The sequence below is a fragment of the Tyto alba genome, unplaced genomic scaffold (assembly GCF_018691265.1).
Source record: "Tyto alba isolate M040663 unplaced genomic scaffold, T.alba_DEE_v4.0 Super-Scaffold_1, whole genome shotgun sequence".
NCBI classification, from domain to species: Eukaryota; Metazoa; Chordata; class Aves; order Strigiformes; family Tytonidae; genus Tyto; species Tyto alba.
In genome coordinates, this window is record NW_024881261.1 from 14,185,865 (window position 1) to 14,199,688 (window position 13,824).

The window sequence follows — 13,824 nt, forward strand, 5'->3', positions numbered from 1 at the left end:
TTTAAAGTTGGTGCACGAGAGCTTTCTCTACTTCCTGTGCATCTGGCATTTTGCACAACTAAGCTTGCTTGCAATCATGTATCATTTTCTAAACCAAACTTTAAAGAATAGAATGAAATTTCATAGAACCAACATCCTCAATTTTGTTTATTTTCCTGGTGCAGTGTATATACCAAACCAGAGATTTTTCAGCATATCTTATTTACTGGCAACAAATGATAGCACAACAGAAACCCCCCCAAAAAAAAAAAATTGGGGGGAAGGAAGAAGGTAGGTGCTTGCTGTCAATGTTTCCTGCCTTTAATGAGTTTGTTAAAGATCAGCTGAAGCAAAGTATATGATTGGCTATAAATCAGTCATTAAGTAATGGTAATTACGAATGAATGAGTGCAAAACAAAGAGTTGTAACTAGGAGGAATGGAAAGAAACACAGATGGAATATCAGGAAAAACATCCTTAGAATGGCATCTGCTAAACCATGGAGCAGCCTTCCCAGGAAAAAGGTGGGCTGCCCTTCACTGTGTTTGTTTATATTCTGACTGTACAGATTACCAGGAATTTACTGTACGGAACAGTCTTGCATTGGCCCTGAGGAAATGGACTGAATGACCTAATAAGTTCTTTCTTTCCATTTTTAAGCATTAGGATTTGATGCCACAATGACTAATCCCTTAAAACAACACAGAGGAAAACAGAGAACCTGGCCAATTACTCTCCTGCTATAAATGGTGACAAGAAGGCTGGAAAACCTCCCAGATAAAAACAGCAATTGTGTTGTCTTTGAGGCCTTGAAATGAGAGTGGGTGTCAAACTTGGTTGTAACACATAATCACATCATGGAAATGAGTTTTTCTCAGAGTTATCATGCACCACTTCATTGTGACAGCTTATCCACAAGCCAGGGAAGCTACAAATAGCATAAAAGGAGGTAATAATAATTAAAGCAATGACAAACAGCTCAGTGCTCAGTAATGCTGGTAAAGACATGACCAGAATTTGCCCTAGAAGAGGCCTGTATCTGTAGCCCCTATACTGCTGCTGTGGCTTCCTGTTGTGGTAAGAGCATATTAATGTATGTGTTATTTACTGGTTTACTGGGAACTTGACTGAATGTGCTTGCACATAGCTTCAGATGTTTAGTATATTTTTATTGCTTCCACTATGAACATAATTTGAACAAATAAGCTAGCAGAAGAAAATTTACACCTCGATGTTGTCAAGTTCAACAACTTTTAATAGTGTAAATATAATTCCAAGATGATTTCAGGTAATTTCTCAGAGGGTAAGGGTAGAGTTCTCTGTGAGTTCATGGGGATGGAGAGAACCAATTTTATCTGGTCTCTGTCATTTGCCAAAACTCAGCTTACTAACTGGGAAATGAACATGATAACATCATGCTTGTTGGCAACATATGAAGAGCTTGGAGTCTCTGCTCCGCACGCTTACCCAGAAACTGACCCAGACCTTCTTTTAATAGAGATCTTGTAAGGTTTAGTGAATAATTATGTATACTGGGACCATCTCAGTTGAGGGATTCTATAGCAGTGTTTATTGGTGTCCAGGTAAATGGAATGAGAGAAAAGTGGACAGACCTGCTAAACACTCTAATCTAGACCTGACCAGTTACTGCACAATTAGAATGGCCAGCTCACAGATGACAACAATAGACACATCCTCAAAACATTGCAGTGGATTTTTATGAGTAAAATGTCTGTTTATGAGCTGCTTGGCTGATCACCTGTAACTTGTCCTGAAACTTTGGGGTTTTTGTCTTTCTTAGATGAAGAAAGTTAATTCCAGGTTCATTTAAGGCTGCCAGCTATGTAGGACAAGTTATTTTTGGTTTTCAGTTTTGATTATTTTTTTGTATACAGAACATTTTTCTGACTCCCTTGCCTGCAGTGTTTCTCTTTCCCTTTGTAAGAATGAGACTTGCCACAGTGTATGGAGCCAAATGTTCCCTTTTGAGTCCCTTGAGTTATCTAGCTTTTAGAAGACAGTTATTGAACATCCCAGATGGCGTATTTCAGTAAGGCAGTGATATTTGAAAACTGAAGAAAACACACTGACTGAAAATTATTTAGCCCATGATATATCTGGAGCTTATTGCCCTATTATATTCCTGCTAGGGAACTCTGAAGCTTCAGTGTACAATGTTTACATCAGTGTTTGTTAACAACGTTTGTCACTCTTGAAAGGGATTACAGCATGTGGCAACCTCAGTGCTGTCAAAGTCCACTGGGCTCTGATCCCTCGCTGTTTTCTGGACATGTTTTTAGGTGTTATGATTATTCAAGACATCTTTATAGATGCACAAAAATAGCTTTGAAGGGATGTTTTTAGAACGTGTTATTTTAGAAACTGAAGCCCACGATGACTGCACAGTATACTCCACAGTCTGAGGGTTATTTCTCTGCCCCCACCCCCCGTGGCTTCTGTTCTTTTAGAAGTGAAAGACAGAATTATGTTAGTTTTCCTTTTGGAGGCTCCGCTTTAATCAGGAACAGCTGCATTGTGAGAAGCTCAAACTGCTTCCATTGTGTTCTATTATTTATTCTGAAGCCTGATGAAGATGTAAAAAAAAAAACCAAAACAAAACAACAAAAAACCACCCAAACAAAAAGAAAAACCCAAACCAAACAAAAAAATCCAAACCAAAACCAAGCCAAAATGAAGCAACAAAACAAACAAACGGAAAAACAACTTAAAAATCCTCTTAATGCCTATAGCAAACAAACTGGTTTTTGGATCCAAATGTGCAAGAAAACAAGATATTAATAAAGTTCTGACACTGTACAAAAGCAGGCTAAGTAAGAGGTAAGAGCTGATACTCCTTCCTTCTAATATTCCCAGTCCTCTCTGATCCAGGGGATTCTTCACAGGACTAGGCATTGTATAATTTAAGGTATATTAGATATGCAAGAAAGTATGATTTTTACTGACAAATATGACTATGTAGGGTGTTGAAATAAATAGTTACACTCATCAAGAATGTTCTGTGTCTAGGTATATTCTTTTATAACGGACATCCAGTAAGACAGGTGGATGTTGTGGGGATGGTAGTTCAAATGAAAGAGCGAGATGCCTTTTATAATTATGGAGGTAAGAGAAGTTTCTTTCTTTCTTTCTTACACTTATCAGCCTTCTAATCTTAGTTACTATTAGAACTTAAAGGTTGCCTTATTTGATCACTGTTCTTGAAACAACTGTGCTCTTATCCTAATATGTATATCTGCAGCTCAGATTACTTAGCAAATTTAGGGAAGCTACTGTTTATCTTCAAAAATAGAGAAACAAGTAGTTAAAACAGATTAACTGATTCATTTGAGGTCATCTAGCAAATCTTAATTTTGGTTATTGCTTTACCATAGGACTCCACCATTTTCCTCTCATATATATGTACGTGTATATATATATATAGATATATCTATATCTGCAGTTCTGGTCAGATATAAACAGATTTAACGGGGCCTGCAAATGGGAAGTCACTTTCTCTTTTTTGAACCTTAGAAATCCGTTCTGACTTCTTGTATGTTTTGTTGTATCTTGGAGCCAGCTTTTAAATAGCAGTCAGGAGCTTGTTTATATTTAGATGCTTAAGAGCGTTAGCAAATCTAACTCAGACATCATAGTACCAGTCCTTGCCAGCAGCAGCTGGGAGTTCTCCTCCCTATTGCTTCTCCCAATATTCAGACTATTTTATTAACATGGAAACATCTGATTGTAATTTTGTTCAGCTGTCTTTTTCATCTGGAGAAAAATCAGATGGGAATAGTGGTGATGTGGCAAGTTTCAGACAGGGGGGGAGGTCATCTCACAGTAGGAAGGGGAAGCCAAATGCATGGATCCTATCGAAGCACTTGAAGGACCCATGTCCAGTGTCTTCCTCTGCCATGGGTTTCCACCTAATGCAGGTAAGTCAGAGTGCCTCTTCTTACCCAATCCTCTCCCTTACAAAACTGAACCATCAGAAACTCCCTGACTCACAGGAGTATTGTGAAGATACAGCTGATAAATTAACCAGGTCCCAGCTTCCCCAGCACCTGCAGTTACATCATACTGCTGCAGAGCACCATTAACTGCTAGTGCATGTAGCATACCCCACGCTGGGTGTGGCTGCTTAGCGTTGACTCTGGTCTATACAAATGTCCCTGCAAGTTTCTTAGAGTGGATATTTCCTAATTTTTTTTTAAGTATGATTTCTGGATTTTCTTTTTAAGTCTGTTTCTGTCATTATACTAAATAACAAGTAGAGAATAAATATTTTGAAGCACAAGTTTCTCTGGCACTTGAAGCAGCACAGACTAAACAAGCACCTAAGAGGCAGAGATGCAGTTGATGATGTAATGAAGTGTTGAAAGATAAATTGAGCATCAGTTATTATTATTTTATTGCACTAGTATGCAAATGCAGTTATCACTTCATGAGAGGAGAGGAAGGCAGAGTCAAAATTACCAAGGCAAAACCAATTCTATGGGCAAGGGTTTCCCACACTGCTCTCAGCATTAGTTCAGATGTAAACTCATCAGAACTGCTTGATTGGGCAGAAAATGGAGGAATAGAAATAAAAAGAAGCTGCAGAGTAGTGGAATTAAGGCCTTAGTGTTAGATCAGCGAACCTTCAAGTACAGCTCTCAGTGAGCCTGGCTTCCTGCTGTCCTTTCACATCCAACTCCACTCTTTGTTCTAGCAGTTCCTGGTTTGAGCTTTCAGGCTACCTGCCAGGGTGCCCCTCCCCAGCCTGCCCTCCCTTTCAGGCAGGCTGACTCTGCCAGCATAAAATTGTAACTCCTTAGACAGTTTCCTGCTTCTTGCATCTCTCAGTTCAACAGTCTATGGTTGGTGAGTCACAGAGCAGCATTGCATCAGTTAGTGCTGCACACTGCTCAGTACTTGCTCACTTTCCATCTGCTTAACAGTGACTTACAAAGCAATTCCCCCTTTGTACTTTTTCTCTGATAGAGAACTGAAATGTCTTTGTGTCACTGCCACTATCTCTCCCCAACCATTTCCTATCTGTCTACTTCAGAATACACACTGCTCATTTTAAGAGAATCTTAGGTCCTCTTTGTGCTGGAAACCATACAGCCAGAACTGGTGACAAAATAATTGTAAAAGAGTGAATTGACTCTTTCCCAGCTTTAAGAAAATAATAATTGAAATTACAGGCTTTGTAAAACCTGATTTTAAAATTTTTATTTGATTGTTTATTGCTATTATTATGATCAGGTAGGAGAAGGATATCTAGTTAAAGTATACCTTTGAATAAGCTCGTGTTTTAGTTGAAGCACCTTTCTGACCTCTTTCCTTTTTAATAAAACCAAACATTTCATGTGGTTTTCCTTATACTCCTGAACTGTTTTGAAAGGCTGAAAGGCACTTGCCTTAAAAGCAAACAAAAAAAATATCACTGGGATCTCAGTAGGCTTACACAGGCCCTACCAGAACTGTACCCTTTTTGTTATAAAGACATAAAACTGAGCACAATTATCTCGTTTATCGGGTAGCTTTGAGAGTGCTACCCCTCAAATAGTTAATGTAAGAGTCAAAAAACCCCAAGCAAACAAAGCAAAACAGAAAACCCCCAAAAAAACAAATCCCTGAAAAAATAAACAAGTGAAGGTTTAAACTGGAGGAGATGGGGAAGGGTGGCACAGGGAGCACAGGAAGCTTTTAAAAGCTTGTAGACCCCTTGAGTGCATTTAAAATACATTGACATTCTTTTGTATAATTGGAATACAATTGCAAGAATTCTCACTCATCTGTGCTTCAGTAATTATTTGTCTTTTTGCTCAAATCTTTTATTTGTGAACTCGGAAAAGTTTGCTTCAGAGTTCTGCTCTGCTACTGGGTTCCCTGTGTGGTCAAGAACGGGTCACTTTCTCCAGGACCCCATATTCAGCTGTTGCATTGATGAGGAGGAGTATGGCCTCCTAATCATTCAGTCTTGTTTGTTTTGTTTCTAAGCCCTTCTTAAGAAGCCTATCTGTCACGGTGCAACAGTCACAAGCTGGAACATCTAGAAGCCACAGTAATGTAATAGTGAAATGTCATCTGCCCTGTTTCTTATTGCCATTGCTGGCTTGCATGAATGGCTTGGCATGATGTATGGGGGCTCTGACTCCTACTAAAATAGTTGGGTTTTGTCTATACCAAGGAGAGTAAATCCTACCAGATAGATCATTATCTATGCACTGGCACAAAATTAAAGCTGCTGAAGTAGTTGCAGACATAGCAGCTCAAAAGAGGGATAGCAATGAGATGAGCATACTTCTGTGATGGAATTTGGAATTGCCTGCATCTTAGAAATGCTGTGTGTTATTAGAAATGTGCAGCTAAGCTACTGGGAGACAGGAAGGCAAGATAATCGTTTGAAATTGGACCCCCCAAATAGGGATACTGTTTCAAAACACATGAGACAATGCAAAGGCATTTTGCTTTGATGTTATAGTTCCCAGAGGAAATGACTGCAGGTACCAATCAACACCTTCCTGGTAAACATTGCTGTTACCTTTGTAGTCATGGGTCTGGTTTGAGGAGCAGAAGAAAATCACAGATTCTAATTTGGGAATAGTAGAAGCTCAAGCTTGGAGACGGTTATATTCAAGGAGTAAGGTGCTTAGAGCATTAGCTGGACATGAAATGTGATCCTTGCTGTGTTTTGACAGATATTTAGTGCCTTTTTATATAGAGAGTGTTTGTTGGACGTGCCATCTATATGCAGTTTCTTGATCTGTAGAAAAATTGATTTGTCTGATGTTTTTTTAGTTTTCTTCTGGTTTTGTCTTTTTCTGCTGTCTTTGAGAATGTAATGCCTGGAGCAGAAATCGCAAAACTTACTTGGATTGGCTACTAGCAAAACAGGAAAAGCTAGATGGCTCCCATGCCCAGGAGAAGGTGTTAAACTTTGCTGGCTGTGGAAGTGGCTTGCATGCCACCAGTACATATACTTTAAGTTGGGAATTCCTGGCCTAGAGCAGAACCACAAGCATGTGTTGTCCTTTGTCCTTCCTGGCTAGAGAAGCTGCCCTTCTGCTCTCTGGAACATCTTCTTGTATGGAAAAGACCACCAGACTTTGTGCACAGTATTAGTGTGGAAACCAATGCAGCTGGAGGTGATAGCACTCCTATTCTATTCACATGACTTTACCCCCCAATGTTGGAGTGCTGTTTTTTCACTGTTACAGTAATGATTCTGGTTTGTGCCTGGTTTCCTGTTTTAGTTTGTCTAGTTTCAGCTTTCAACACTGATTCTTCTTCTGACTTCGTCAATGAGATTAAAACCCTTTAGTATCCAATATATGTACTGAAGCCTTATAATTTAAATTAATGCTTTATCTTGTTTTGAGAATATAACTGTTACTTTGACCATGCACATAAACATGATATCTGGTGCTGAGCTACTTCCGTTACTGAAACTATGGAGTTTATTTTGGAGGTATAAGTAGGTGTTGAGCACCCACTTTCCCTTTGAGACTGGGTGGAACCAGATATCCTTGGCAGCCATCTCCCTACATATCTATGTATCTTCACTTCTTGGATTATTACTACCTGTTTTCTTACTCTGTAATTCTTGCTTTTTTTTTTTTTTTTTTTTTTTTTCTTAAAAAACAGTGGATGATAGTACTGGAGTTATAAATTGTGTCTGCTGGAAAAATCCCATGGTAGCAGAAACATTTTTATCAGGTAATCAAGTATTCCTTTTTTGACTGTACTTTTTTGCTCATGTCTGTCTTATCTAATTTAGTAAATGAGCAAACTTGCAGAAGAGCAAATTCAACTTTTTTTTTATTTTTTAATTTTAAACCATCACGTCCTACAGGCTGGACCATTTTAGGCATTTTGTATTACTTTATTGTGTCCAAAGGTGATGCCAATAAAACTATTACATTATGACCTGTCATGCTTTTTCCTTATTTGAGTAATATGGTATTTTAATTCTATGCTATGACATTATTAAGAGAATCTTCTTATGGTTATTTTTGTGACTTCATCTGTTGAGGAGCTAGGCTGGAAATCTGCCACATGACACAACTTCTGTTTCCAAAGTCAATCCATTGACCAGCAACCTGGTATACATTGCCCACCCTTGTGATACAGTGATTTCAGGATTCATCTTCTCTTCGTTTGCATTCATATCTCCTCCAGCTCATGCATACACTGTCAGTGATGAACTCAAAAGTAGCTTAAAGCACAGTGGGAGGGTGCCAGCAGTCTTTTTACAGTTTGGGAAGGTTCTAAATGTGCAGAAATTGTGCATTTGAAATGAATCTATTATTGCACTCAATAACAGAACTCACTAGTGTCTGGCTTTTTCTTTGCTATTTCTCATAGATCAAAGTATGGAATACTTTCTGCTTTGGACCTTCTTGGAAGCTCATGTAGTAGATTGACAACTCTGACATGGAGCTGATCAAATTCTACTGAAATAAATGTTGCTAATGTCATCTGCTAGCATTGGGATTACATACATGTAGAACAGGGAAAGGAAGGCTTGATGTAGAAATTAAACTCTGTTATCTGTGGAACAAGCCCATTTATACAGACAGATAATTCATACTTAAACTTAACAGTGGTATAAACAATCCCAACTGGAATCTAGAAGACAGCTCTCACTTTGAGAAGTGATGTTGTGACACAGCTTCCCAAAAAAATAATGGGGACCCACAGTCAAATCAGTTTTTTATGAAGCACTTAAATTCATTAACGCAATTGCCTGAGATACTGCTTGAAACGGAATGAGGACCCAGAATGCTTGTTTCAGCCCTGTGTTCTTATTTTACATGCATGTCAGTAATGCTTGAATGGACATGTTAATGGAAATTAATGAATTTGTACCTGCTAAAAAAACCCAGCTCCTGAGGGGCACAGGAAACTTTCTTCCAGCCTTTGTAATTGTGATCAGGGATACTTGGATCATTAATCAGGTTTTAAGTTATGAAGAATTTACTCCTGCAAAAGTACGTTACGTAAACATGAAGTTCTGTCAAATTGCATTCACTTCAGCATAGACATCAAACTGCATCACGTGAACACTTTGGCCGCACCTCAGATGACTCATTCTTTTATGTAAAAAGTTCAGCTGACCTTTCTTTTCCCCTCTCATCCATCTTAGCGTAACAAAATAAAAAAATGGCAAAACCAATTTCAAATTAATGTTTCAATTTTGCAACCCATCTATGACATTTTCAGTGGTAAATCAGTATCTTTTCCCTTTTACACTTTCCCTAGGTGAACTATTTAAATAAATATAACACTGTAAACTAACTTTGTCACTCAAAAATTTTGCTACCCAAGACACGTGATGCCTGGGACCTTACCCTTTTTTTAGTAATGTGACTCCTGTGATTATTAGGTGTTTGGACGAATGCAGGACAGTCCTCTTGGCCTTAATGCCTAATCTCCTTCTCACTTACAGGTTGTCCAAGCATACCCAGTAGTCTTGCTGTGCTTGAACAGATGAAGAAACTCCAAGAAATGGTGAGCCAGAAAACCAAGCTGGAGATTGGGGATGTTGTCAGGGTCAGAGGTCACATCCGAACCTACAGGCAACAAAGGGAAATTCAGGCTTCGTGTTTTTGTGAGTGTTGTGGATTTGTGACATATGTAACTTAGTTGTCTGAATTTGTGAGAAGACATAAGCTGTATGTAATTCATTGAATAATTTCCACTTTTTTTTTTTCTGGCATCTAATTTTTCTAAAGAGGTTTTCATCTGTTTGTCTTTATTTCAATTTTAGCAGTGTAAGGTTAGAAGACACACTACTTAATGTGAGGGATTAAATAGCCTGTAAATGAGGCATTCCTGGAAAAATCTATAAAAGATGACTAGCATGCATACAAGGATGCTGTGCAACTACTGTGATTGGGTATCTGTGAGAGTGACTTGCTCTTCAGTCTTCTTTGTGTTGAACAGCCAGAGCCTGTGAGAAGGGAGTTGGTGACCTGCTATGTCACACTTCATCAGGAGTGTTGGCTGCTTTGGAGAAATGGTTGCTGTTTGTCACAGCCTGTACAATCCATTCATAGGCAGACAGCAGCGTATGGGCTGTACCACTGAAGCCCAGGTTCTGCTTCAGGTATGCTTGCTTAAAATATTGGTATGACAGTCCTGGCCAAGTATGTGTGCTCTTTTTGCTGCTCTAGATAAAGTGGATGATCCTGTGTATGATGTTCAAATTTCAAGAATGCTGGAGCTCCCCTGTCTCTATAGAGAAGTTTACGATAAACCTTTCCAAGCCCCTGAGAAGGGACAGAGGTAAATGCAGTGTCCACATTGATCTTGGGGTGAAGTGTGGGATTTTTTACTATGGTTTATTTGTTATTGTAATAACTATGGAGAAAGAACAGGGCTTAACTGTGATTTAGACTCTGCATAAGCTTACAGCAGTAGTCTGTTTTTCTCTCAAATAATTGATGATCCATACAGTTGAGGTACCTGTCCATATTCTGAGAAAAGAAATATAATGCTGAACCAAAGTGATTATTATGAAGGTAGTAAAATACTGTGTACAGGCTTCTTGCATATAGTAAAAAAAGCTGGGATCTTGAGCAAGATTTGGGGATGAGGTCAGCAGATGAGATGGAGGAGTGTCCTTGCCTAATTTTGGTTTATGTGTAAGGATAAAGAGCTATCCCATTGAAATGCTCTCAACTTCTGCTGCCCTTGTCATTGCCAAATCACAAATACATAACTTCAGTAAACAGAGTCAAACACCCATTCCTGTATTCAGTTTAAGGATAGCTGGATGCTTATTGTCAGGTATGATGCATGAAATGTGGTTTCAGACATTGCAGATCTTAAAATCATAACACTGTTACAGCAAATGATTGAAGAGGAATAGTTGGTTGTTTATTGCATATAGGAATGGTCTGTCTTAATTAAAAGGTTTAAATTCAGATTCTTTAAGTAGAGTAAAATACCTTTTGACCTTTGAAAGCCAGTCTAGCAGGCAAACTTTAGGTAATTGTTCTAAAAAAATGTTAGTAGCATATTTCTTGCCTTTTGACATGTTCTATGTATCCTTGTAGTGGCCTGGAGGGTCAGAATTTCTCAATCAATATGCTGCATGAGAAAATAAAAGGCTTTCTATTGGAAAACAAAATTCAGACCTTTTACCAACAGGAGTTGGAAACAATTGATACTCTGGTGTCACTGGCCGGTGTGCATCTAACCAGTCCCAGCTGTCAGGAGGTGAGTGGATGTAACTGTTTCAAGTTTTTAGTGGAGGGGAAATAATACCATGTATTTTTTAAGCATAAGCAACTAGATAAGAGACTGGTGCCTTCAGAGGATTAAAAAAACACAAGTGCTTCAGCTTTACGTGTGAATTATTTACAGAGTTTGAGGAAACCTTGTTGGAGACATATAAAACTGGACTGAAGAAAGCCATATGAGAAAGTTCTGTTGTTAAGGGTAATCTTGTGTTAGGACTGAGTAACTTTACAGTCTGCAACAGGCACTAATTTATCTAGAGCTGTAAATAGTGGTATCAGAAAAGGAGATCTGTTTTAAGGTGCTTGAGCTATTTGGGACAGATGTTTGAGATCCTAAATTTGATCAGGGGAAGTGAGCACAACGTCTTTGTCTTGTTTTCTTATTTGAAGTTCAGTATATTAATAGAGATGTAGCTTTCAAAAGCAGATTATAGTGAGTGGATGAACAATGATCCCAGATACATGTTCTCATTGGAAATTCCTAGTTGTGGAAGGCCATGACTGAAAGGATCAGAAGGTGGGACTTAATTGAAATCAGTTTACATGTAGGTGTCTATAACCAAGCTGTTAAGAAACTTTCCAGTGAGATAGTATGCTATTGATCCAACTGCAGAATTGGAAATTGAACAAAGCCGGTATTACTCTGTGTTACTTGGATAAGTTACAAACCAGATTCTTAACTAGTGTGAAGTGGTAAATTTCTGCAAAAGTAACAGGGCTGTGGCTTTTACAATATTACCAGTGGTAACTGAAACTTATACTGCTGGAGTGTTGTGACTCACTTGTTTACTTTTTGGTCTTCCCCGGAGATAGGCGCTGTAAAGCTAAGGGCTATATTATCTTAACATCTGATGTTTGTTTAATTCTTACAAGAAAACCCCAATGCAAAAACCGGTCCCTTGTAAACAAGGTCAAATAGTAATGAAAAATAGCTCTATTCTTGTTATCCTCATTGAACTGCTTCTGATAGAGGCTTCTTGATCGATGTTTCTTTTATTTTTATTAAAGGCATTTTTGTTGTTTGCTTTAAAGCAAGCATGGATATAAACAATAACAGGAGCTACTCTCATTTTTGACAGAAAAGTTTGATATTATAATATCCAACATGAGACAGTATTTTATCTAAACTAGTTGGAGTAGTATTAAATGTTCCCAAACACTACATTAAAAAAAGTAGTGGTCATTGTGAGTAATATTGGAAACTTCCATCTTTGAAGTTGCAGTGTTTTTGTAGAAAGATTAAGATGCAAAGCCATTTACAGTAGAATCTGGTGCAGAACAAACATAGAAACGCACAAAAATAGGAAAAAAAAAAAAAAAAACAAACACAAAAAAACCTCACAACAAAAACAATACAGCACTAGTGTTGTTAGCAGTCATGAGGAGCTATCATAATAATTAATAGTTGCTCTTGACCCTGATGCAAGGCTGTGAGTATATGTCTCAGGAATTTGGGCACACAGGTGCTTATTTAGAAATTGCAGCTCTCTATTGCCCTTTGGTATTAATTCCTTGCAAAGAGGCTTATATATCTTTGCATAAGAAAGAACCTGCAGTTGTCAAGTGACCTGAATGCCTTAAGAGGACCGGCTAGTAATGCTCTGGAACTGCATTTTGTTTTTACTCTGCTCTGTCTCTTGAAGGTGTCACTTCTCATAATTGGCAAAGGGTGAAGTACCCGGTGTGATCCACAAAAATAAGTGTAATAGATCTGATTTCTCTTCCTTTTCCTTTCTTTTCCCCTCTGTAGTCTTCTGGTTTGCATTGCCCTCAAATCAAAAGGGCAGAGGATGCTGCTAATGTGGAACAATGTTATTTCATGCCTATTTGGCAAGGCAGGAGCTAGTTGAGTGGAGCAAACTAATTATGGCATGCCGCAATACACACACTTATTGCACTTTTCCTTGATGTGAGAGGATGAGTTACTTGGATGTGTAACTTTATTTTTTTTACCCTGATTCTAGTGTTCTAGAGCACAGTTCCTGTTAAACTCTTTGCCCTCCTCTATCCTCTCCTGTGATCCTAGGAGATGTGATGCACCCCCTTCATCTCTTTCCCAACTTTTAAAGTACTTGCACAGTGTTCATCATAGTGTGAGGGTATCTCTCCATGGAATATTTTCTCCAGGGAGGTGGTGAGCTACTATGGAGTCACTGGCAGTGGAGCCGAGCAGGGGGTGAAGATGGAAGGAGATAGCTGGGATAGCTTGAGGTTGGCAGTGTGTCTCTGTTCCTTTTCAGCATTACTGTACCTGAGTCCTGTCCACATCCCATATATGTCCCACAATATCTAGTTCCAGTCCTAATGGCCTCCCAGCAGTGCAGTCTTCTGGCTATCCAGAATAAATTTCCCTCTAGCAGATGCACATGGCAGAATTCAGATCATGTCCTCTGCTTAAATATATACTAGGGAACACTTAATTTTATAGTCTACAGAAGATAGGTAAGAGAATTGGAATGCTTGGTGCTTTTATAAATAATTAAAAATTAACAAATCTGTTACAATTCTTAAAATCATTGGATCTTTATTTCACATAACCAGTATGCCCTCTATCCCTAAGCTGTAGCCTTTCCCTTACCCCTTAAAAGAAATGACTTTTGAGAGTGGA

The 13,824-nt window shown here is 38.5% G+C and overlaps 1 protein-coding gene across 6 annotated transcripts in view; it reads left to right on the forward strand.

Moving 5' to 3' along the window:
• STN1 (STN1 subunit of CST complex) overlaps window positions 1-13,824 on the forward strand; it is a 47,631-nt gene that overhangs the window by 17,636 nt on the left and 16,171 nt on the right. For 4 of the 6 annotated variants that reach the window (XM_032988607.2, XM_032988608.2, XM_032988603.2 and 1 more), the window contains exons 3-7: window positions 3,007-3,102; window positions 7,615-7,686; window positions 9,419-9,580; window positions 10,146-10,257; window positions 11,031-11,193. In XM_032988607.2, coding sequence (XP_032844498.2) covers window positions 3,007-3,102; window positions 7,615-7,686; window positions 9,419-9,580; window positions 10,146-10,257; window positions 11,031-11,193 — 605 coding nt within the window. Of the gene's footprint in view, window positions 1-3,006; window positions 3,103-3,820; window positions 3,915-7,614; window positions 7,687-9,418; window positions 9,581-10,145; window positions 10,258-11,030; window positions 11,194-13,824 lie in introns of those variants that run through there. The other 2 variants (XM_042788643.1, XM_032988609.2) reach the window with 2 other exon arrangements.